General features: G+C 48.8%; 2 protein-coding genes across 3 annotated transcripts in view; one reads left to right on the top strand and one right to left on the bottom strand.

Moving 5' to 3' along the window:
- ZNHIT3 (zinc finger HIT-type containing 3) lies at positions 1-23,401 on the top strand. 2 transcript variants are annotated; one of them, XM_074320942.2, is made up of 9 exons: positions 1-70; positions 8,481-8,582; positions 11,203-11,430; positions 12,948-13,060; positions 16,997-17,214; positions 17,311-17,342; positions 19,347-19,433; positions 20,454-20,537; positions 22,849-23,401. In XM_074320942.2, the coding sequence occupies exons 5-9, from the start codon at positions 17,129-17,131 to the stop codon at positions 23,028-23,030; spliced, it is 471 nt and encodes a 156-aa protein (XP_074177043.1). In that variant the 5' UTR covers positions 1-70; positions 8,481-8,582; positions 11,203-11,430; positions 12,948-13,060; positions 16,997-17,128; the 3' UTR covers positions 23,031-23,401. The 2 variants fall into 2 exon arrangements, with proteins under 2 accessions (XP_074177043.1, XP_088658219.1); XM_088802093.1 differs by lacking the exon at positions 1-70 and having other exon boundaries at positions 8,465-8,582.
- Positions 23,271-24,701, bottom strand: part of MYO19 (myosin XIX) — a 31,796-nt gene continuing 30,365 nt past the window's right edge. The window contains exon 26 of the mRNA XM_074320932.2: positions 23,271-24,104. Within this exon, the coding sequence (XP_074177033.1) occupies positions 23,976-24,104 (129 nt within the window). The 3' untranslated portion in view covers positions 23,271-23,975. The remainder of the gene's footprint in view (positions 24,105-24,701) is intronic.

Raw genomic sequence — 24,701 nt, 5'->3', positions numbered from 1 at the left:
GAAGGGAAACCCCGGCTACGGGAAGCGCTTGAAGAGGACTGGGGCGGGAGCGGAAGGTCGTCTGCACCAGGTACGAGAAGCCGAAAGGCGCTGTCCCGCCTCAGGGTGCTCAGTGACAGCCGGTGGCCGGGCGGGGCCCGGGGGCGGGAGGGTGTCCTCACTGCCATAGGTTTTAAGTCACTCTCCAACCTGGCGTCCTCCCGCCTTCTCTATTGACTCCGTCGTTAAAACTCATTCGTTTCTTTACCGCTCTTTCCGTCTCCGTTTTGAAGCAATCGTTTTCAAACAAATTATTTGCAAGCGGCCCTGCTGTGCTGAAAGCGGGGTAGAGGGTCTAGGTTCCTGAACACCTCTCTATACCAGAGAACTCTGGGTTCTGCCTCCAAGCACATTCCTGTTCTATCAGGTTGCCCATAATATACCAACACGGTGGTCTTGGAACCTTTCCTCACCTGGTCGCCAGTTCTTCAGCTAGCAAGGAAGACAAATTAGACTAATAAGATTCGGAAAAAACAAATCTCAGCAAGAACAAAAACGCGTTACTTAATGCCGTGCCATTTGAGAAAACAAGCGGTCAACAAAAATAATACTCAGTTCTCTGGAAGTGAAATTAATTAAAAATGCAGAGGAGATGCCAGCACACTTAGGTAGCAGGTTTAAGGAAGTAAAGGGGCTCTGGAAAATGCCTAGCTGTACTGATATAAATAATCCAAACGTCAAGTGGTGAAGTGCAGGCTTCTGCTGTCCCCAGCAGGGTTAGGACTGTTCTAGTCCCAGCTCCCATCCCCCTCCCCGGTGGGCTCCTGGGCTTTGCTGCCTGCCCTCTAAATGGGGTAAGTGGCGCCTGGAGCTGTGATGGCAAACGATGCCATCCTCACAGTCACACACAACCTCCCTGAGGTCATGTCGCACTTGTAGATAATTTAAAATAAAAAAGTTAAAAACCACCTGTAATCTCAGCACCCTGATGCTGTATTTTCCTTCAGAATTTTTTCTTTATATACACAATTACACACCAAATGTAGGATGTACTATAATTTAGCGGTTAACTCTGATATTAGATGTTTGGATTGTTTTTAATTTTTCAGTTTTCATAATAATGCTATGAGGGTGATGCTAAATAAATTCTTTGAGAATTTGATTATTTCAGTAGTAGTGGAGTTAGTTCATTCTTAGAAGTAGAATTACTGGAGTCAAAAATATGAAGGTTGGGCTGGCCAGGTGGCTCAGGCGGTTGGAGCTCCATGCTCCTAACTCCGAAGGCTGCTGGTTCGATTCCCACATGGGCCAGCGGGCTCTCAACCACAAGGTTACCAGTTCAATTCCTTGAGTCCCGCAAGGGATGGTGGGCTCTGCTGGGCTCTGCCCCCTGCAACTAAGATTGGACATGGTACCTTGAGCTGAGCTGCCTCCCTGATGGCTTAGTTGTTGGAGCATGTCCTCTCAACCACAAGGTTGCCAGTTTTGACTCCCACAAGGGATGGTGGGCTGTGCCCCCTGCAACTAGAAAACGGCAACTGGACCTGGAGCTGAGCTGCGCCCTCCACAACTAAGACTGAAAGGACAACAACTTGACTTGGAAAAAAGGCCTGGAAGTGCACACTGTTTCCCAATAAAGTCCTACTCCCCTTCCCCAATAAAAAAATAAATAAAAATATGATGGTTAAGCTTCTTGGTACATACTGCCATAGGACCAATAAGATATATATATGATGCCAAAAATGTATACATTTTAAGAAAAGAAAAACTATTAAAATTGTAATACTCAATATATACCAATAACAAAAGATGAATACCAATCATGTTTGACCTCTGCAATTACAAGAGGTGCTCAAAGTGGTTACCATCAGCAGCCAGACACTTCTGATTACGGCAAACTACTGCTTGAGCAACGTTGACCAAAGTGTCCACTGGTATACATTTTTTTGGCACCCCCAGTATATATCTCCCAGTCAAGTTGACATATAAAATTAGCCATCACAGGAGTGAATTACTGATACATGCTGTAACACATATGAAGCTTGAAAACATTATGCTAAGTGAAAGAAGACAGTCACAAAGGACCACATATTGTATGAGTCCATTTATATGAAATGTCCAGAAGAGGCAAATCTATAGAGACAGAAAGTAGATTAATGGTTGCCTAGGGTAGGAGGATGGGAGGACTTGGGGGTGACTAAGGGGGGCAGGGTTTCTTTTTGGGGCAATGGAAAGGTTATAAATTTGCCCTGGTGGTGGTTGCACAACTCTGTGAATATAATCAAAGCCATTGAATTGTACACTTCAAATGGATGAATTGTATGGTAAATGAATTATATCTTGACAGAGCTACTAAAAAAATAGCAGTCACTCATTTTAGCCAAAGAGGGGATGTGTTTGGTATTTTATGGGGTAGCAGCACAGTGACCCTGTGCTTAGACGTAACTATGAAGTGCCTATTTTGTCTCATTTTATTATGGCCTCAACAACTATCTGTGGTTGGTATTCTGTGATTGTTAATGTCCATCAGGAGAAGAAAATGACGGGCAGTCAGTGTCAGACCAGTTTGCAGCAACACTGAGGTCTGTGAACCTCAAATCAGTTCTGGATGTCGGGGTCTGCTTCTCTTCTTCTTCCTCCGTGGACACTGGGAACGTCAGCAGCCTCCTGGGGGGCCCACACTTGGAGAGTCCACAGAAGCTCCTGCTGATGTGATACTGGGCTCCTGTGCCTGGCATACCCACGCCAAGCACCAAGTCTTTAGTGCCCTTTTTAAAAACTGGCCCCTGAGCAGGTGTAGAAGCCAGTGCATGGAAAGCATTTGTTGCTAGGCCTGTGCTCAGGGAACCCCAGGAGTTAAATGGGTGACTTGTGGGAAAGCGTTTACTGGGGTAGCCCGCCTGCCCCTCATTGGCATCCCAGACATATCTGTTCCCACAGGGGCAGGGGCAGTGCTCAAGACTGGTAGGGGGACAACAGAGGCCACCCAGGATGGGGCCTCTGGGGCGTGGTACCACAACTGGGACAAGGTACAGGTTACGCAAGCCATGTGGCGAGTGGCGAACTGGTCAGAGGGGACCAGCGACTAGGGCCTCACTCATGACCTACCACTTTGATTTTTATAAGCCCTTTGTCCATGAACCCAGGCTGCCAACACACATGCAGAAGAGAGTTGAGCTTGCAGTGTGCTGGCCCTGGGCCAGGCACTGGAGGTGGGAGAGCGGGGTGGGGGTGATGAACAGGGTACCTTCAGGCTCTCTGGGGGCTCTAGGTCCCCTGAAAGCGACAGTCAAGGACACAGATGAGGACAGCGTGGGGAGAAGTGCCGTGACTGAGGGCAGTGCTAGAGGTGGTGGGGACAGTGAGGTGGGGGGTGCCACGCACGGGTAAGAGGAGAGGGCATCAGCTTCTGCACCAAGCCTGGCTTCCCCAGAATGCAGAGCAGCTGGGCAGTGCCCACTGGGATTACCTCCCAGGATTGCGCACCACACCTGTGCTGGACGTGGCCTGAAGCCCACACAGCTCATCTCAGTGGCCCGCTGGTGTGGTTTGAAATGTACGGTGTAATTTATTTGTGTCTACGTAATACAGGTAGGTGACTGAAAAGAGAAAGAATGCTGTAAGACTTAGGACAAAAACAGCGTCCTTGTCCCACATGTCCCACCCCCTCCTTCCAGAGGCAGCTACTTTCAAATTGTGCTGCAGTTTTGGGAGTACTTATGTCCATATCTTTCAGTCATATGCTACTATTATTACGTATCAAGTTTTTAATTTTAGACATCGTTCATTTCCTACTTTAATGAGGATTTAGCCTTTATTTCCCCTACGCTCTCCATATTATTTTATTATGATTCCTAATTAAGTTAATATGCAGTGTCTCCATTATTATGACCATGTAAATGTTGTTCACAGCAGAACCTATTTTGTGAAATACTTTGTTTTTCCTGTAGTTAATAGTTCATACATTTGATGTCATATGTAAGACTCTTTCCCAAACCCTTTGTTATCCCATGTTTTTCTTCTAGAATTTTATAGTTTTACCTCTTTACATTTAGGTCCATGATCCATTTTGAATTAATGTTTCTACATAGTGTAAAGTTATGGTTGAAGTTCTTTTGAGGGGCACAATTGTTGAAAATCAATTGACCGTAGAGTGTAGATCTCTCTTCTGTTTCTGGGTACCTACTGTTAATTCTTTCCCGACCTGACCACCAGAGCTGGAAAACACCCTTTGGTCATGCCCGCAATCTCCTCTGGCCCCTTTTCCCCTACAGACATCCTGGGGCTCTCCGACCTCCTGCTCCTGTTTGGACTGGCAGCTGCCTAGTGCTGCTGCCATGTAACTCACCCAAGAGCATCTCTGCCCCCTCATTTCGGGATTCCCCCAACTCTCTCTTATGACAGATCCCCTTTTTCTGTGACCCACAACTTCCTCAGTCTTAGCTCATTTCCTTGTGTCTGTTGTGGAGCACGCTTGTTGGCAGTTTCCTGGAAGGTGAATTTCTGAGGCCTCAAACATCTCATGATATCTTTTTTCTACCCTCATAATTGATTTTTTCCCATGGATATGTAATTCTGTTGGAGATCATTTTCCCTCCAAAGTTTGGAGTTGTCTTCTTTTGTATTCTTCCAGTGTGCTGTAGCAATTCCTAGTCCCTAGTGTGTAACTACTTTTTTTTTTTTGCAGAAAGTTTTAGGATCTTCTTTTAATTTGTAAGTGTTATTAAAATTGCCAGTGCTGTGCCTTCTGTGGAATTTCTCATCCATTGTGTGGGTATGCGGTCTGAGTTCCTTCAACCTGTCAATTCAAACTCTTTCATTATGGGGGTTAAAAAAATAGTTCTAATAATTTCCTCCCCATCCTTTTCTCTTCCTAGAACTACTAATATGAAGTTAATCATCTAAGTTTCTTATATTTAAAAAAAATCTATTTTGTAACTCTCCTTTCTTTCACCTTCTAAGAGAGTTTTCTCAGCCGTAGCCTCCAATTCTCCCTGTTCTAGGCTCCCAGGGGGCAGAAGTCGGGACAGAGATCACCCTGGGTGTGTGTATGGGGTGGGGGTTGTTATTGCTTTGTACACGGCTCAGTGTGATGTTCCCAACCTCACCCCAGTTAATCCAGGCTGTGGAATTCTTCCAGTTCATGTGGATGGCTAATCATTCAATGTAGCAGGAGTCTTGCCAAGCTGGGCTTTAGGGAAAATCTCTCCTGGTGGCCCCCGCAGTGGCCCCTCAGATGCCCTCATTCTGCCAGGTCTGCTGGACGTGTTTGGATTCACATTCTTTCCCAACAACAGCTTGGCACAGCTGCTGCTCAATGACTGCAATGAGAAGCTAAAGCACTTCTGGCTCACTGCCTGAGGGGCCTGCTGCATTTCCTTTAGGCCCCCCCACCCCACGTTTCCCCAGCATCTGCCCAGCAGCTTCCTTTCTTCTTTGGATGCTGTTCGTGTCCTAGCTGTTGCTGGGGGGCCAGCCAGGGGGTATCATGTTGACCCTTAGGCCACAAGATTTCTCCTCCTGTCCCCCTAGGATTATGTTGTTGAGAACCTGGAGGAGGTGTTTGTTAATTACTAATAATAGTGACAATAGTAATTGTTAATTGCTAATAATAGTAAACAGAACTCTTTGGATCTGACAGAAGGGACCTCCATTAGCACCAGCTCCTTTATGGATGGAGCAGAGCACAGGGAACAGGAAGGAGGTTGTTGGAGTGAGCTGAACGCCGGAAGTTGGTCTTTGAACTTTCTCGGGGACTTTAGTGACTGTCCTAAGCTTTCTCTGCCCCTCTGTCTTCCTGTCTGTCTGTTTACTAATATCCAATTTGTCTGCCTCTTGGGATCACTACTGTGTGTCCCCTGAAATAAGACTGGGTCTTATATTAATTTTTGCTCCAAAAGACGCGTTAGGGCTTATGTTCAGGACATGTCATCCTGAAAAATCATGCTAGGGCTTATTTTCCGGTTAGGTCAGGAAAACACGGCATGACACTAGTCATTAATCTATTGCCATGGCGGCTACAGTATGGGGCTCATGTATGGGGGTGGGGTGGGTTTAACCTTCTCATCTCGTGGAGAACTGCCCATTCCAGTCCCACAAATGCTGTGTCCCTTCAAGGGGTCGAGCAGCATTGCCCATCTTCAGACACTCATCCTTGGTGCACCAGCAGCCACCCTGGATAAGGAGAAGGGGCAGGCTGCCAGAGTCCAGCCGCGTGATTCACTATGCGCTCCTTTGCCTCGACTGGTACCTCATCTCTCTCCCCCCCCACCCCGAACTGAGGCTTGGCTGATGTTAAGGAGGCATGACTGGGTCCTGTGCTGCCAGGATAGTCACCTGTGAGACTCTGGGACGAGGCAAAGCATGGTGGATCCAGGGAGGGCTTGGTCCTGGGCACCAGTGCAACCCCCCGGCTCCTCTTTCTGGTGCCCTACCAGCCCCTCTTCACTGGACAAGTTTCTGCCCCAGGAGCTACACCCAGCGTCTTCGTGCTGCCCATCACAATTCTGCTCAACTTGCTGAACAACCGTGTCATTTACTCCTTCAAGGGCACTATTCTAGATTCCAAGTTGCAGAGCCCTTCACTGGGGGAGAACTGATTTCCCCTGCCTGCCTGGACATTGGGTAGCGGGGAGCAGTTGTAGCCATCCCTGGAAGTTGGGGGCCATCCAGAGTGGAGGGAGAGGCATCTTCACTGTGCGGAATGTGTATGGGAGGAATTCCAGGGATTGTCTCACCAACCCCTGTTCAGGAAGCAGGGCCTGCTGGGTTTGGATGCAGGTGAGAAGTAGCATTCCTGGAAAGTAAGTGGACCCTCCCCAGTTCCCCACACAACTCATAGGACAGGTCAGAAGGGGGCAGTGGAGATGCCCATAGTGTGTGAATGACGACTGGTCTCAGAATGAAGCACAGAAATTCCCGTGTGCTGTTCACTGTTCTGGGCCACATGGACCCTGGACAAACATTGGCCCACCTTGGGCCTCCCCAGGGAAGCTCAGATATCCGAGGCAATTCCAGTTTAAACCTGCTGAGGCAGACAAGCACCCTTGAGAATTATTAGGCCAGTCTGGACTATTCCCAGGTTGGGAATGGCAGCCGCAGAGTGGGACTGCGCTGTGTTCTCTGGCGCCAGGGCCCAGGACGCTTCAGCACCACGGGCTGGACAGCGCCATGGGGTTGGCGGCAGGTGCCATATAGGGATAACTGTCCTCACCTCACAGCCAGAACTTCTCAAGGGGGTGTGGGTTCCGGGGTGGGCCTTGAGCCTGTGGGGTCCAGGTACCCTTGTCCTAGTGCGGCCCGGAGGTTGACCCGACAAAGAAGGGGAGGCATTTAGAGACTGCGCAATTTGTGGCTCTGGGAGGGCAAGCGCACGAGCGCACGTAGGAGGAAGAATACTTCACAGTTTGGGATCCCTTCTGGGGCCGGGATGAGGCCATAGGTAACGCCCCATCTCCTGAGTCTGGCTGCTCAAGGCCGGTCACAACCCGCCTGTCGGGACTTATCTCTGACCAGTCCTCGTCCCAAGACTCCAGGACTCAGAACCTCCTGGGTTGGGTCTGCCCAGCTCGGGGGAGCGGGGACGCTCATTGTGGGCCCCACTTCCTTGGTGTGGAGGTCACTGGGCAGGTCACTGCACTGGTCTGTGCCCTGCTCGGTTTCCCCACCTCCACCCCAAGGAAAGGCACCAGATGGACTTCTCCCCACGGCCCCAGCACCCACTCAGTGCCGGGAACCCAGTAAAAGCAGCTCCATAATTATATGTGGGGACCAGTTACTTCTTTCTTTCCTCATTGAGGATGCCTGGGCTGGAAAGCAGGGCGAGAGCTCAGGTTCCTGCGCTAGGCAAGGCTGGTGGCGCTGCAAGGCGCGTGTCACATGACCCAGCCGCCCGCGCCAATCTGAATTAGCGAGAGTGGGAACTGACATTGGCTGGGTGCCGGCACGGAAGCCACGCTTTCTTGCCTCGCGTACACTATAGCGATGGGCTGCAGGCCCAGAGAGGGACTGAGAATCGCCCTAAGCCACATAGGTAGGCAGGGGCTCAGGGAAGTGTGGGGCTGTGTTCGTCTGTGGTGCTTCTCTGCTCCCAGCTGGAGCTGTGAGAAGGGATGGACACAGTCAACTGAGGGCTCTGAAAGTAAAGTGAAATAAAGGAGAAATGACTGGGGGAGGAGGGAGAGACAGAGACAGAAATAATCTCAAAAGGTGCAGGCAAACCAGACTTCCTTCAGTTGCCTGAGCCAGTGTCCTGGACTGAGATGGAAGGCCCATCTGCTGGGCCCTGATCTGAAAAGCGTAGGTGTTTCTCCAGGCCATAGGTTGTTTGAAGGTTGTTTTTTGGTGCTGGTTTTAGAACTTAACCTTGATGAGGAAGAATAATAGTGTATTCAAACCTTTACAGTAATGCTGGCACCACTGCAGGGGCAGGTTGCTAATAGCACTAGTAATAACACCTTTATTTTTCTCCTTTTTCTGTTTGAAGCTGAAATCATTAACAGCCGGTTCCTGGTCAACTCGGAAGCACACCCAGGGGCTGCACACGGCTGCCCTCGCCACCAAGCATGGCAGAGTGGAGAATATCAGACTGTCCGGCAAGGAGGGTAAAGGAGGGAGACTTGGCTGAATTTTCTTTCTTTATAGAAATAAAAGTTCTCTGGGCTGAGGACAGTATACCTGAAATGTACGAATGCCATAAAAAGGCAGGACTGGTAGCAGTCAAATAATAGTAATATTTGTGCAGTGCTTAATAGTTTACACCAATGTCCGTACTCCTCACTGTATTTCTCAAACTGAAACACTGCCGCTCAGCTCCAGCCTCAGTCTGTGAGGAATCACTACAGGTGCTTTCATCCTGTTTCGATCCGGAATGAAAATAATGCTCACCTTTATACGAGCTACCTCAGCACTGTCATGAAGATGAAATGAGCTCCACAAGGGTTGAACACTATTACTATCTATCTCCTCCCTGAAAAATCAAATCCACTGACCACCAATGTCAGTTGGTGACATGACTGAGCGGAGCGCGGAGACCCACTCAATCCTCCAGGTCTCCAGCCGTGTGGGGGGCCAGTAGCCGAGGTGCTGTACACACCTGCTCACGTGAATCCCCTGTGCTTTCAGCGTGGGCAGGAATTGCCAGCACTGCCGGAACCCACATGGAGGTTTCTGAAGGGCAGAAAGGGCCAGGCCCTTGCTATGAATGTTCAAGAACTCTTTCGTGGCACTGAGAGGGGCTGCTTTCAGAGCCCGGTGAGGAAAGAGTGAGGATAGAAAATACACAATGGAAGCACTTTTAACAAAGCTGCTAAATTATTGACATTATGAAGGCTGAGGCATGAGGAAAACATTCCTTTTCTTAACTAGCCTGGGAACTAAACTTTTGAACTTTCCAGTCCTATGTCAATGCCTGGGCATTTATTTACCTGTGGATAACTCTCTGATTACCCCCAAAGGACTCGGGACATGCCCATCCTTCAAACCACCTGGCATCTATCATCCAGAGCACCTAATATCTGACTAATGACCATCCTGGACCAACCTGAGGGCTAAGAATGCAGGACGGATTATTCTCAAGGATGTGACTTTTACTATAAGAACTCAACTTTTTTTTCTTTTTGGGAACACTTCTGGGTTTTTGCTTAACTGTGTTTCCAGTTTGCCAACTCCAAGACCCTTCATCATTTATTTCTAGCAAAGCCTCCAGACTTTGAATTCATTTGACACTGGCAAGGTGCATGACACCCAGCAGATATTAAAGAGAGCCTGGCTGGGTGGTTGGGGTGACAGCCCACAACTAACGTGAGCTGGGAGGAGCCCCCAGCAGCAGCAAGGTGACCCAGGCCAAAGGCAACCTCCCACTGAGGCCCAGCTCAGGGGAACGGACAGCTCTGGCCAAGCCCAGGGAGACACCCAGAGCCATGCCTGGAGAAGGCTCCTGTCAGCAGGGTGCGCCCCTCACCCCCTAAACCACCCTCTGCCTCCCGCCCCTACTTTTCTTGTCCTGAAAGATGCCTTCAGGCTGCTCTATACTATCACCCCTGAGGACATGTGGTCCCACGCCTGGTGCTCAGGCCTAAGGAAGCTGCTGCTCCCTCATGAAGCCTTGGTTCTTGACTCCCTGCCCCAGCCCAAGTCCCCTCTCCTCTTTCCTTTCAACTTATTCTATTTGAAACCCATTTCTAGGTTGGTTTGTTTGAAGTCAACCAACCCACCTTTGCTGTCCATCGGCTTTTTAGTTTTTGCAGTGACAGCTGATCCTATTTTTTTCTCCACAGGATGGGTTTCGGGATTGTACTGCTCTGAAAGAAACACAAAGTTCAGGAGCACATCACCTCCATTTTAGTGACAAGGCTGCGCCTCCCCTCTGAGCCCGCATCTAGGTGGGAGCATGTGCAGGAGTAAGGGGTGTGGAGATGGATGTGGAAGAATATCAACGATCAAAATCCAGGCCACTATAAGGGAAAGCATAAGATCAAACTGAGACTGGCAGAAGACAGGTCAAAGGAGGCAGAGCTGCTGTCTTCCCAAAGGGAAAGAAGGGGTCACAGGTCCTAACTCCAAAGCCTACTAGGGTAGACGATGTTAAAACTTAAGGCTTGAGAAGAATCCTCTTTGGCTTAAACCCTGCCTTCTAGACCCACTGTCTGCAGTGTTATCTCCTTCATGGCTCTTCTGGGTGGATTCTCTGCCTTCCAGGCCCGCTCGGGTGGTAACATCGTCCCCATGGTTCACATGAAATTGGCTCTCTGCTTGGGCCCCGTGACTGTGCTGGGTCTGTGGCTGTGTGTGTGTGTGTGTGTGTGTGTGTGTGTGTGTGTGTATCTGTGTGTGTGTGTGAGGTGGGGGCACTCCTGAGGCAAGAATGGGGGCATTCTGGCCCACTGAACCGGAGAGGCAGCCATGCCCTTTGAAACTGTTGTGTCCTGAGGGCCCTTGTACTCGGGGCTGCAGTGGGAGTGGCAGCCCTAAGGATCTCTGAATAGCTGTCAGGGTCACTCTTCTATCGTCTAGAAGAACACTGCCTGGCTTCTGCTGAGACGGCTGACCCACACTAAGCTGATCAAGTGGTCCCTTGGCCACACCACTAGTGTTCTCAGTTTTTGCAAAGTGGTTAGGCTGAGAGTCCTTTACGTCCTGCTTCCTTTTTGCTTAGCAGTTTTAGTTTCTGCTTCCCTTTTAACAATTCTGTCTTTAAGTCATTTCTCTGTTCTTGCATTTCAGTATAAGCAGTCACGAGGAGCCAAGCCACACCTTCAACACGTTGCTTAGCAATCTCTTCAGCTGAACGTCCAGTTTCATCACTTGCAAGATCTACCTTCCACAAAACACTGGAACACAAACACAAGTCAGCCAAGATCTTTGCCACTGTACAACAAGGATCGCCTTTGTGGACATGAGAACATCCAAACCTGAATTGTTATAAGAGTTTATCTGAGCTAAACTGACAAGGTGAGAGAGAGAGGCACAGGTCCCCAGTATTAGTGATACATTCTCAGGGAAGAGAACAGGCCTAGCTGAGGCATGAGAGCGGGGCAGAGGATGCAGAGGGAGAAGGAGAGAGAGAGAAAGGAGGAGAGAGTGAGGGCAAGAGTGCTAGAAGGCCAGAGAGCTCAAGGGCCAGAGAGAGAGAGAGAGAGAGAGAGCCCTTGTCCCTGAGGATTTATAGTTTGCTGGGTGGGGTGAGGGAGTTACTTACTGATTTGGTGGGAAAAGTGATGCATGCTCTTGCCGGGAAGCAAGATCTCAATGCTCAGGAGAAAGACAGTTTTGCAGTTCCTTTTGTACATTTAGAATTAAGGAGGGAACATAAGAAAGATGACGTGGAGGTGGGAGAAAGCAAGGTAAGGATAGTTAACAAGATTATGTGCTCCCTTGAGGGTGGTTACCCCTCTGTGAAGTCTGAAAGAAGAGAATTACTTCTGGCATTACAAAGGTATGTTAACCTAGATGCACAAAAACAATGGACAGGGCTTGCTAAAGGCGAAGAGAAACCTTTTTATAGGGGTGTCACTGCCCACCATGACCTGCCCAGTTAGGAATTTTATGATCAGATCACCCTTTGAGGTTACTTTCAATCACTGAGCTTGTACATACCCCCTTTTTTGTCCACACCTTTTCTCCAGTTTCCAGTAACGTGTTCCTCATTTCCATTTGAGACCTCATCAGAATGGCCTTTACCATCCGTATTTCTACCAACTTTCTGTTCAGGATTACCCATGTATTCTCTAAGATAATCGAGGCTTTCTTCATAGCTCTCCTCTCCTGAGCTCTCCCCAGAATCACTTTGTAAGGTCCATTTACGGCAACAAAGACTTTTTGTAGCATGTATCTCAAAATTCTTCTGGCCTCTCCCCATTACCCAGTTCCAAAGCCTCTTTCACATTTTTAGCCATTTGTTACAGCAGCGCCTCACTCCGGGTATCAGTTTCTTTCTTAGTCCACTTGGGCTGCTATAACAAAAACATCATCGAATGGGTGGCTTACACAACAAACATTTATGTCTCACAGCCCTGGAGGGTGGGAAGTCCAAGATCAAGGAGCTGGCAGATTCAGTGTCTGGTCAGAGTCTGCCCCCAGTGCACCACTGGCTGCCTTCTCACTGTATCCTCACAGGGAAGGAGGGTAGGAGAGTGCCTGTGGGGGTCTCTTTAATAAGGGCTCCACCCTCTGACCGAATCACTTCCCAAAGGCTCCTCCTCTTAATACAGTCACATTGGGAATTAGGATTTCAACAGATGAATTTGGGGGCAGGGGGCACAAACATCCAGTCCATAGCAGCCTCCCTCCCAGCACTTGGTATTGCCAGTGTTTTTAATTTTAGCCATTCTAGTATATGTGTGTTAGGTAGAAGTTAGAAAATGTAGGAGGAGGAGGGGTGGGAGGGGGTCCCATAGTGCCTACAGAAAAAGCCCATAACTAGCTTTGATTAACTGCCTCCAGTCACGTATCTGTTTTTACAACAACAGGGGACAAGAGGTGGTCTGGAGCAAGATAAGGATCTGAGTCAATAGACCTCCACCCATCTTAGGAGGTTACGCCTTTCCATGGAAGAGCATGCATCACTTTTCCCGACAAATCAGTAAGTAACTCCCTCACCCCACCCAGCAAACTATAACTCCTCAGGGACAAGGGCTCTCTCTCTCTCTCTCTCTGGTCCTTGAGCTCTCTGGCCTTCCAGCACTCTTGCCCTCACTCTCTCCTCCTTTCTTTCTCTCTCTCTCTCCTTCTCCCTCTGCATCCTCTGCCCCACTCTCATACCTCAGCTAGGCCTGTTCTCTTCCCTAAGAATGTATCACTAATAAACTGTGCTTGCATATTAATCAGCTTGCTGACCTTTGATTCTTCACTGTGTTGGCAAAAAGACCCGAGACTCCCGTAACATGTGCAGTGGTATCATATTGTGATTTTGATTTCCATCTGGAATCATTTTCCTTTTGCCTGAATAACTTTCTTGGGAAGATCTGCTGGTGAAGAATTCTTATGGCTTCTGTTTGTCTCAAAGGTCTTTATTTTGTCTTTAGTTTTAAAAGATGGGGAAGGAAACTTGGGGTCCCTGAGCAGAGTTCCTATGCATCTCTGCCATGTGGGAGCTGGAGATGAGTTAAGAGGTTTGTCCAAAGCCTTGGCTCCACTCCTACTCTACATGGGACCCTTAGAGGCCTCTTGGAGAATCTGGTTCCTGATTCCTTTGATCTCTGCCCTATGTGGATTTGCAAGTGGGAGAAGGTATGAGAAAAGAAAAGTGTGGGGTTGTGGGTGGTAAGGTGAATCTATTCATGAAACAATGGTGACCTTTACTGTCTACTCTCCCGATAGTTGTGGGACGGTGGATAATGCAATTATTCTCTATCCCTCTTGTTTGGAAGTTCTCCTTGAAGTCTAACTGTAGGTCAAACTGTGATTGTCTAGAGCTGGAGAAAATGTCATTTCACGACTATAAAATAGCATGTGGAGAGTTGGAAACCAATTACTTGAGTCCACTCCACCAGAACCTCAGGCCTCCTTTATTTGACTCCCACCAGCAACCTCACGCACCTGAACATCTGAACCACCAGAGGAGAAATGGAAGAGAGCAGATGAGAACATAGCAATAGGTCCCCTAAACCCCATCGTAGACACATCGTAGACCTGGGTCCCCCATGGCCTAGGGACGGATGGAGGTGTTAGAGTGGCAGATATAAAGGTGAGATTTGGCAAGGCAGTACAGAAAGCCCAATGTCCTCAACCCCCAGCCTCTGATAGGTCAACATGTAACCTATGTGGGTTGGTTAGATTGATTGTCTGCCCCGTCATTGCATCAGGGGAAGGTGCAGGGCAGTGGCGCATGCCCTAGTTAGTAACCCAAAAGCTCCCAAAGTGTGGTTGAACTTTCATCAGGCTAATGTGGGTGGCCAGCTTCCAGCTGGATCTCCACTCCTCGGGGCTGCCAGGAAGAGTGGGGCAATGGGCACTAGGGAACTGCCCCTAGGCAGCCAGCTGCATTTGGAGCCCTTGCGGGCGTGGGCCTTGCTTTCATGGAGCCTATGGTCGCCTGCTTCCACACAGCACTCTTTCCCACTGCTTGGCCATGTTCACAGGGAGGGCCCGCGCCTGGACTTACTCATGCCTGCACGGGGAGACAGCCTTGTCTCCCAAGCAAGGTCTGTACGAGCGTGGCTACACCAAGGCCAAGCTCAACCTGAAGCGCCCTCTGGCGGTGCTGGGCACTGGCCCAGGCGTCTCCGTGCATCTCCAGGCTTTGGAGTTGGCCCCAGGCTCCGCTCACCTGGAATGCGCTGGACAGCGCCTGCCAGGTGTCAGAGCTCTGATAACCATTCCACCTCTATCATTATCTTGCCTCTCTCCAGGTCTGGCTCTGTGCCTCAGGCTGACGCTAAGGAGACATGAGGCAACCTTAGACAGCTGCTAGGACGGGCACGGTGGGGGACCAGGGAGAGCTAGGGGGCCGCCATGAGCGGCTGCATCAGTGTGGACCTCCCCTTGCTGGGCCTGGAGTCATACCTGTCTTCCTCCTCGGAACTAGCCACTGTCCAGAGGAGTTGGACTGGGCTTCCCTAGCTTCTTAGAGTTCCCCAACCTCATTGCCATCACAGCTGAGCCACCTCCCTTCCTGGAAATTGGAGCAGCAGGGGTGTGGCTATCCATGGAAGCTGGCGGTCTCCCAGAGTAGAGGGAGGGCTATGTTTACTGCATGGAATATGTATGGGTGGAATTCCAAGAATTTTTTCTTTTTTCTGGAGTCACCATCTCTGGACCTGAAGCTAGGGGAGTCAGCGTGGTTTGGATGTGGGTGGGGTGTGGTTGAGCCCAGAAAATTGTGGAGACTCTCCGTGGCTTCAGCCTCCAAACACAAGTCACAAGAAAAGTCTGGAGTAGGCACTGGTGATGTCCATAGTGGGCAAATTTCTACTGGTGCCAGACAGGGCATGGGATTCAAGAATGGCCTGACAAGTCACTGACCTCTGGCCTATCCAGATAAGTATGGACCTTCTGGGATTCTTCTGGTTCAAACCAGCATTGTCACAACCATTGAGCAAAACAAGGAACGCTGTAGATTATTGGGTCAGTGTGGATGCATCTTGGATTTTGGCCTGGGTCCTGGTTGGAGGTTGGAGGCAGGGGCAGCTGCATGCCAGGGCAGGTAGGCAGCCAAAGGAGCCAGTGCTGCTTCAGCACAGAGGACTAGAGAGTGTCCTCTGGACAGTCTGGTAAAGCTAGAGGAGGGATGGCTAGTTGCCTGATGCCCAACCCCACCCAGCACAGCTCACAGGCTGACAGCAGAACCTTTTCAGAGAATCCTGAGCTCCCGTACCCTGGCTTTGAGGGACTTGGAGCCTAGGACCTGCGCTCATGGCATTGGGACCAGAGCTCCAGGAGAGTTACAGAAATGTTGAGATATCATGTAAATAACTTTTTGTAGCACTTTATACATCGTCTCTGCTCTGCCTCACAACAGCTCAGGAAAGTAGGCCTAAATGTCCACTCTAATAAATGAGGGAGCTCAGAGCGGGTAACCAATCTCTCCAAGTCACACAGCCAGGGAGAGGTTTGAGCTAAGACTCAAATGGCGGCCTTGGTTGTAGCAGATTCATCCCACAGATGACAGTCTGGGGGCCCCTTAGAGTGGTGGGATCCTGAGGGTTGATGAGCCAACACAAAGGGAGAGGCATTTAGGGTGAGGGTGACATAGTCCAAAGAGGGCACTGCTCATGTAGGGTGGGAGCCCTGATTAGACTGGCCCATGCTCAGGGATTCAAGGAAGAGCAGAGCTCCCAATAAAACGTTACTTTGGCTATTCCTAAAGCCTGAGTTGGCATTCAAGGCCCATCACAGTTCCCCTACCTGGATTCATTAGGCCAGGATCCCCACCTTTGGACCAGAAGTCTCTTCCATGGGTAATCTGTCCCACTCAGGGCTGGGATTAGGGTGAGGCAAGGGAAGAACCTAGGGTGCAAAATGTAAGAAGGCAGCTCCCTCTCGGACTCGTGCAAGTGCAGGCTAGCACGACACTACCTTAAGACTGAGTCTCTTCCCTCTCACCTCTCCCTCTGCCTTCACTCTAAGCCTTAAGCTTCCAGGCAGGCAGAGACAGCCTCTGCTAATCTCCAGGTGTCCCCAGCCCAGTATCTGGGCAGTTGGAGCTAAATGAACGTTTGTCAGTGGCCAAGCCTCATCTTTCTCTTCTGTGAGAAAAATGGCCTAAGCTGGGAAGGGCACGTGTGTTTCACGTGATCTAACCCATTCTAGTTCGGCTAGTATTTGGACTTCTCATTTGCTAGAGGTAAACAAACGAGATGTGTGGGAAGAACCCAATGTGGGTCCAAGATTCAAAAAGTCCAAGCCAGAAGGTAAATGACATTTACATGCGGGGCAACAGAACTGAAGAGCAACGATGACTTGCTTGAAGTCACATGGCCGCATAGGGACAGGAATAGGGCTCCACGACAAGTTCTAGTGACCTAATTTGATGCAGCTACGGGATGCACATCGAGTGTATCGACTTTCTCCTCATCAGGCCTGGAACAATGAGCAGGATCAGTCTATTGCTTTTGACTGCCAGTTAGTGCTGCGCGCTGATTGGTCCTGGTTAAAGAAGCGGAAGAAAAGGTGCGCGTGCGGGGAGTGGAGGCGAGGCCCGTGAGAGATCATGGCGTCGCTCAATTGTAGCACCGTGGTCTGCGTGATATGCTTGGAAAAGCCCAATTACCGCTGCCCCACCTGCCGCGTGCCCTAGTGAGTGCCGGGGATCATGGGGGGGGGGAGCGGGGGTTGCGGGAGGGTCCTCGCGGCTTTCGGGACTGACGCAGCCTGTGGGTTCTGTTGTTACAGCTGCTCCGTGACCTGTTTCCGGAACCACAAAGGTACGGTCCCCGCGTCCCAGCCTCAGCCCTGGGCCCTCTCCTCGTGCGGCGCAGCCCACGTGTCCCGCCGCGGTCTCGGGGACGTGGATCCCTCAGGCCGCGCTCCCTCCGGCCTTGCGCCCGAACCTGTCAGATCCCCAGGGGGGACCTCTGCCTGTGAATGCTTCTTCGGGTTTTGAACAGTCAAAAACCTTTCTTCTGCTCTGCCTTCTACGTACCGTCCCTTTTGTCTTCTTTAAAAACAGTCGACCGATATTCCCAGAAAAGTCTACCCTAGCTGTTTCTTCATCTTAGTGTTCCGACGCAGCCCCTCACCATTTGGCAGAAGGTTAACAAAACCATTTTAAAGAAAAATGTCCTGTTAGAAACAATGAGGTAGATCTGTTTACAATAAGGAGCAATGCGCTTGGCTGTTAATGTTGTCAAGCGTACTTTTTATTTTATTTATTTTTTTATTAGGGAACAGTGTGTTTCTCCAGGGCCCATCAGCTCCAAGTCGTTGTCCTTCAATCTAGTTGTGGAGGGCGCAGCTCAGCTCCGAGTCCAGTCGCCATTTTCAGTCTTAGTTGCAGGGGGCGCAGCCCAGCATCCCATGCGGGAATTGAACTCACAACCTTGTTCAGAGCTCACGCTCTATAACCAACTGAGCCATCCGGCTGCCCCTCAAGTGTACATTTCATTAATAACTCTCCAATCTGGTGCCTCTTCTCAATTCTCAGAGCCCTTTCCCACAACCTCTTGATTGGTTGACTCTTAAAGTTCCTTGCTTGTTGTTTGCCTCTCGTTCCATCCCCTCGTCTCTGGTTCACAACACCTCCAACCCCACGCGCTTTTTTTCTAACATGTCTGGAGCATTTCAAAAAGAAACCTTTCAACTAAAGATAGGAAAGAGCTAGAACTGGAAATCGGGTTGAGGAGCTGGGAACGAAACACTTCCCTCTTATCCTGCAGCCCAATGAGGGCCCTCTAAGAACCCCTAGAGTAAGCGCCAGTGAGCTCTTGGCTGTATGGCTGCTGCTTCTGCCTCGGTGAATTGTCTGAAATGTAAATTTGAGCAATTCACTCCCTTGTTGAAAACTCCGGTCTCCCTGGCAAAGGAAGTCAGTGGTTCTTAACCGGGATATTGCTCTCCCTAGGGAGATAGGTTTTCACAATGTGTTTGTTTATAGTAGCTGAGGAGGAGTTGTGGTACTTTTGGTTATTGGCATTCTAATATTCTGTGGTGTGAGACTGTCTTACACCATTAAAGACCTTTCCACCCTGAACATAGTAGTACCCTTGCTGAGAGATACCTGTCTTGGGAAGAAAGGTGAACTTGCTGTGTATGGCATTGTTTTGTTCCTGCTTTCTCCACTTGGGCCCCAGACGCCTGCCAGCCCTTCCCTGCCAATCAGCTGGCAGTTGCTCATCACCGCCTCCTTGCACCCAACCTGGTTTCAAGGGTCCTGTCCAGCCATAGACCTTTCCCTGTGCCAGGGATGCTCGTTCTGCTAGGCAATGCTTCCCCTTCCAGGACTCTTTTTGGGCGTGTCTCCAGGCCCTCTCAGGTGACTTAGGTCAGCAAACCCTTCATATCCATCTCTCTCGCTGTCATCCATAAGACTAAACCCCTTTGAAGTGGGCCTGATGACTTTCATCTGTGTATTCCCAGGGAGCATGTGGTACATGCACATTTGGTATCAAACTGCTGAGAAGATAGTTTGATGCTAATTGAAGTCATTGCGCCACTGAATCCTTAATGAAAGCCCTGTGAGATTAGGCAGACCAGGAAGGATGGGGACAGGTCCTAGGGGCCCGTGAGGCCTTTTGCCAGGTTCAGCATTGCTTTTTTTTTTGTTATACTGTCCCTTGATTTGATCTCTCACTTCCTCTACATCCAGTTCCACCCCCACCCACACCCCTTACTCCTGCACATGCTCCCACCTAGATGCGGGCTCAGAGGGGAGGTGCAGCCTTGTCACTAAAATGGAGGTGATGTGCTCCTGAACTTTGTGTTTCTTTCAGAGCAGTGCAATCCCAAAACCCATCCTGTGGAGAAGAAAATAGGATCAGCTGTTACTGCAAAAACTAAAAAGCCGATGGAAAGCAAAGGTGGGTTGGTTGACTTCAAACAAACCAACCTAGAAATGGGTTTCAAATAGAATAAGTTGAAAGGAAAGAGGAGAGGGGACTGGGGCTGGGGCAGGGAGTCAAGAACCAAGGCTTCATGAGGGAGCAGCAGCTTCCTTAGGCCTGAGCACCAGATGTGGGACCACATGTCCTCAGGGGTGATAGTATAGAGCAGCCTGAAGGCATCATTCAGGACAAGAAAAGTAGGGGCGGGAGGCAGAGGGTGGTTTAGGGGGTGAGGGGCGCACCCTGCTGGCAGGAGCCTTCTCCAGTCATGGCTCTGGGTCTCTCCCTGGGCCTGGCCAGAGCTGTCCGTTCCCCTGAGCTGGGCCTCGGTGGGAGGTTGCCTTTGGCCTGGGTCACCTTGCTGCTGCTGGGGGCTCCTGCCAGCTCACGTTAGTAGTGGGCTGTCACCCCAGCCACCCAGCCAGCCTTTCATACCTCCTGGGGGTCATGCACTTTGCCAGGCTCTGAAAGCAGCTCCTCCTGGTGCCACCAAACAGGTCTTACTCCTAGTAAGGGGATAGCCCCTTTCTGCTCTTTGAGAAACTTCTTTGTTGAGTTCAGACAATGCCAGCAATTTCTGCTTGTACTGAAAGCGTAGGGAGTTCATGTTAGCAGGTTTTTATAGAGCACACCTAGTGTATTGGCCGATCAAAGAGCTGGAGCCATGGTGAGGGAGGTGGGGCAATAAGAATTGGCAAAATCAGGCTCCAAGCCCAAAAACCACAGGGCAACATACAGAGTAAGTGTGTGAACACTAGATTGCATGTGTTAAAGTAATCTGTGTTGTTCTTTCACTTCCCTTTCCTGAAAGAGGAATGTTGGTATAGTCACAAATTCCAGAGAAGAAAGAGGTTATTTTTGTTTATTTTATCTATACCTACTTGCATACCTGTTGCTGTCACCTGTGTGCACATTTTAGCTATTGGAGTAGTTAAAATCTGGCACCTGGGCTCGCTTTATAGTCATAAGCAGTTGATTGCGTTATATACTCCTCAGATGATGACGACGACTCGATAGCTGATTTTCTCAATAGTGATGAGGAAGAGGACAGAGTTTCTTTGCAGAATTTGAAGAATTTAGGTAAGTCCGTGCTGTGCTTATTCTTTGTCAGCCATTGAGATACATTCAATCTTTTGTATAGAATATGATTTTTTTGTAAGTTTATTGGGGTGACAGTTGTTAGTAAAGTTACATAGATTTCAGGTATACAATTCTGTATTACATCATCTATATATCACATTGCGTGTTCAACACCCAGAGTCAGTTCTCCTTCCATCACCATATATTTGATCCCCCTTACCCTCATCTCCCCACCCCCCTTACCCTCTGGTAACCACTAAACTATTGTCTGTGTCTATGAGTTTTTGTTTCTCATTTGTTTCTCTTGTTCTTTTGTTGGTTTTGGTTAATATACCACATATCAGTGAAATCATATGGTTCTCTGCTTTTTCTGTCTGACTTACTTTGCTTAGCATTATACTCGCAAGATCCATGTTGTCACAAATGGTCCTATTTCATCTTTTCTTACCGCCGAATAGTATTCCATCGTGTATATATACCACAACTTCTTTATCCATTCATCTATTGAAGGACATTTTGGCTATTTCCATGTCTTAGCCACCATAAATAAAGCTGCAATGAACATTGGAGCACACGTGTCTTTATGGATAAATGTTTTCAGATTTTTTGGGTAGATACCCAGGAGAGGGATTGCTGGGTCATATGGTAATTCTATTCATAAATTTTTTTTGGTTTTTTTTAAGATTTTATTGGGGAAGGGGAATGGGACTTTGTTGGGGAACAGTGTGTACTTCCAGGACTTTTTTTTCCAAGTCAAGTTGTTGTCCTTTCAATCTTAGTTGTGGAGGGTGCCGTTCAGCTTCAAGTTGTTATCCTTTCAGTCTTAGTTGTGGAGGGCGCAGCTCAGCTTCAGCTCCAGGTCCAGTTGCCATTGTTAGTTGCAGGGGGCACAGCTCACCATCCCTTGTGGGAGTCGAACCGGCAACCTTGTGGTTGAGCGGACACATTCCAACCAACTGAGCCATCCGGGAGGCAGCTCAGCTCAAGGTGCCGTGTTCAATCTTAGTTGCAGGGGGCGGAGCCCACCATCCCTTGCAGGACTGGAGGAATTGAACTGGCAACCTTGTGGTTGAGAGCCCACTGGCCCATGTGGGAATCGAACCTTCAGCGTTTGGAGTTAGGAGCATGGAGTTCTAACCACCTGAGCCACCGGGCCGGCCCTGTTCGTAATTTTTTGAGGAACTTCCACATTGCCTTCCATAGCGGCGGCACCAGTCTGCATTCCCACCAACAGTGTATGGGGGAGAATGTGATTTTTAAAGTTATTCAATACTTGAATATGGCATGCAGAGCCCTTCCTCTGGCCACATGGTTTCATAAAGAACACCTCAGCCTGCCTACGGGGCCGTTCTCTTGGCCTGGAATCATACTAGCTTTGTGGGTTGGCAAAATTCTCCTTCGAGGCTTGGTTTGAGTTTCTGTTCCTCCTTTAAACTTCTGACCTTTTGACTCTGTAAGAATTAGACCCTTTTTCAGCCTCCCATGGTGCCTTGTAATATACCACTCACCAGATTTTATGGTAATTTGTCTCCCTCACCAATTTGTAGGGGAGGGACCTGTATTTATTCCCATGTTCCTAGTGCTCAGTTCATGGTCCAGGCATTAATGCAGACTGGGTAATCCCTGGATATAGTTTTAGAGGGATTCAGATGTTAATAATACCTAGCATTTTTGTAGGACTGCTCAGTCAGGCCCAATAGCAGTTCTGTTACCTATATAATTAATGGGCCAGGGTAGTTCCTAAAGGTGGGCATTATTTTCATTCCCATTTCACAGTCAGCATGACAGGTGGTGCTTTGCGCCCAGTCCCACAGCAATGATTAGATTGAGGTTAGAGCTGAGTTGGGACAGGTGTGAACAGTTCTGTAAACTGGAAAGTATCATATAGATGTGAGTGTCAGGTGACTGCCACCTGTCCTGCTTTGTGCTGGAGCATCATTTAGAGTATTTGGTATAACTGTCCTCCCTACTGAGAACCTTCACGTCTGTAAAGAAAGAAAACGTGGCAACAGGCTAATGCTGTTCTCTGTATGTGTGCTAGTAAAATACTTGTTCTTAGCTGAAATGGCATAAAGTTAAAATATTTACAAAGACACCAAGAACAGGAGTGTGATAGCATTTAACTTGGAAATCATTTGATATGCTGATCTCACCCTGCTTATGTGAAGCATTGGGGTTAATTTGTGGGTTTAAAGGTTAAGTGGATGCAGCATCCTTCATATTGGTTGTATTTGAAACATTTAGCTTTCAACCATCTCCATCTCTTTGCATTTGAACTCAGATTGTCTTTCTTTTTTTGTTAATGTTTAAGGGGAGTCTGCAGCTTTAAGAAGCTTACTGCTTAACCCGCATCTCCGACAGCTGATGGTCAGCCTGGATCAGGGGGACAACAAGGCCAAGCTCATGAGAGCCTGCATGCAGGAGCCCCTGTTTGTGGAGTTTGCTGACTGCTGCTTAAAGATTGTGGAACCATCTCAGAATGAGGAGTTTTAAGATGGATTATGTTGCTGCTTGATCAGGCATGTGTTTGACTCTCAGAACGTGCCTGTCGTTCTCCAGGAGACCAGCTGGTTGGGGCCCTAAGCAAGGGCGGTGATTTTCAGGATGCAGACCAGCTGCTGGAGGGTAGGCCACGCGAGGCTTCACCTCCATCGCCGTGGGGCTCGGTGTTAGGCAGACGGGGGTACTCGAGGTGGCAAATGCTTTATGGAGAGAAACTTGACATTCAAATGGTTGTTTTTAAGTTATTTATTTTTGGTAGTGAAGGTAGATACCATAAATGATATAAGTTATCAAGTTTCACACCCACTGGAGTTAAAACTTGTGCAGTGTTACTAGTTATTAAATAAAACCAAGATACGGTGGTTCTGTGGTACATTGCACTGTTCATCATCCTTGGTTCGATATCTAATTGTTTGAAATTAAATAAATCAACATATTAAATAGTAAAGTTTTGTTCCTTTTTAAGGAACTAAATGCAAAATTTCCCCCAGCCAAAATCTTAGCTGATTTCAAGCTGACTTCCCGTTCCCTTTGTGGGGAAATGGTGGGGGTCGCCCCACTGTAGTGGTGGACAGGCCTCAATCCTGTTTGATTAGAGTTGGATCAGCGAAGGTAGTTAAAATGTGAACTTCTTGGTGGCCCTGATGTTTCTTAACCCTGGTTTGGTAACAACTAACCCTGACACCTGTGAGTGCTTGAGATGAGATTGGAGCCCCGGGCCCACTGGTGGATTCGCGGCTACAGCCCTGGTTTTCAGGCAGGCGGGAGCCATTGCTCTCTCACGCAGACCTGGAGTCTTGGAGCCGCTGTGGGAATAGTTTGGCAGCTGTGTGTTGATTAAATATCATTGGCAAGGTAGCTGGCAGGAAAAGGCCTTGTGGAAACAAAGGCGCCATGGGTCATCCAGCCAGGGTAAGGATGGAAGGTGAGAAGAGATCACACGTGGCCCAGTCTGTGTCTTTCCAGCAGAATCTGATTAAAGCCAGTAACACTGTAGGACGAAGGTTCAGGGCAGATGTCAGCATAGCGCAGTGGAGACTTTCTGCAGTGAAATTTTATCGAGCCCTAGGGAGAGAGAGAGGCAGTTAAGCTGAGTTCCCAGGAGAGCCAGGGCCTAAAGGTACCTCCCAGAGCGAGTGCTAGAAATACAGGGAGGTGGGGCCAGGTGAGGACTGGCAGCATCACGGCAGTAGCAGGATTGAATTAATCAACATTTTTTTCTCCTTATTCTAAAACATTGGCAAAGTCCAAAGCAGTATTAAAATATAAAAGTTTACATCCATTCTGTGTGAGACAGACGAGGAAATACCCCACTTAGGAGTATCGCCTGTCAGTCTTGTGACTGCTTAAAGCTGGCAGATCAAACATTTACATTTCTGTTTATACTCGGGCTAGCCTGCGTGTGGTCATGGCAGATTTTACCCAGATCATGGCCTATAGTAACTCCTCTGGTATGGAAATTCAATATTTCCTTCTACCTTGTCAGTCACTCAATCCTTGAGTATTAGCCTGTTTTATATGCTGGCTGACTTTTTCCCTGGCGCCCATAACATTAAAACAGCACTGAGACTATTGACTCCCCTGCTTGTCATTTCCACAGCTGGAAATGGAGATAAACCAAGTGACACAATTTGAGGAAAACATGGTGTTAAATCCAGTGCC

This window comes from Rhinolophus sinicus, chromosome 12 (assembly GCF_057876585.1).
Source record: "Rhinolophus sinicus isolate RSI-liver-muscle chromosome 12, RSI-T2T, whole genome shotgun sequence".
In the NCBI taxonomy this organism is placed as follows: Eukaryota; Metazoa; Chordata; class Mammalia; order Chiroptera; family Rhinolophidae; genus Rhinolophus; species Rhinolophus sinicus.
Note: the sequence above shows the minus strand (reverse complement) of the source record. Positions and strands in the feature narration are given on the sequence as shown.